Source organism: Eimeria tenella, genomic scaffold (genome assembly GCF_000499545.2).
Source record: "Eimeria tenella Houghton genomic scaffold, Eth_scaff1883, whole genome shotgun sequence".
In the NCBI taxonomy this organism is placed as follows: domain Eukaryota; phylum Apicomplexa; class Conoidasida; order Eucoccidiorida; family Eimeriidae; genus Eimeria; species Eimeria tenella.
In genome coordinates this window covers 6,248-6,716 of record NW_013541723.1, presented here as the reverse complement: position 1 = coordinate 6,716, position 469 = coordinate 6,248, and the positions used below count along the sequence as shown (strand labels likewise).

Genomic DNA, 469 nt, shown 5'->3' with positions numbered 1-469 from the left:
CTGTTGTTGCTGCTGCTGCTGCTGCTTCAGACAGACACAAGCAGCACAAACCCGCCTCTTCCGCTGCAGCCACCCGCTCGTAGTACTGCTCCAGCTGAACACCGCAAACCCAAACCCTAAACCCTAAACCCTAAACCCTAAACCCCAAAGCCTAAGTTGCGACGATTGCAACTACAACCTCATCGAGGGCAGTCTAAGCAGCAGCAGCAACAGCAGCAACAATAGGAGCAGCAGCAGCAGTAGCAGCATGACCAGCAACAGCAGCAGCACCAGCAACGTCTCCAGCAGCAGCACCGGCAGCTTCTCCAGCAGCAACAGCAGCAGCAGCGTCTCCAGAAGCAGCAGCAGCAGCAGCAGCAGCAACTGACTAGCTGCAGCTGCCCCGTTTGTTTGCAGTAAATCTCAAAGGCACTTTGTGCTGCGGGTTTATCCTTGAGAGCTTCCACCAACTGACTCATGTCCACCCTGA

The 469-nt window shown here is 55.4% G+C and overlaps 1 protein-coding gene across 1 annotated transcript in view; it reads right to left on the bottom strand.

The window, feature by feature from the left end:
* The window catches only part of ETH_00042940 (uncharacterized protein), a gene marked incomplete at both ends in the record, with an annotated part of 5,469 nt that overhangs the window by 2,645 nt on the left and 2,355 nt on the right, over positions 1–469 (bottom strand). Inside the window, one exon of the mRNA XM_013374007.1 lies at positions 52–94. Coding sequence (XP_013229461.1) covers positions 52–94 — 43 coding nt within the window. The remainder of the gene's footprint in view (positions 1–51; positions 95–469) is intronic.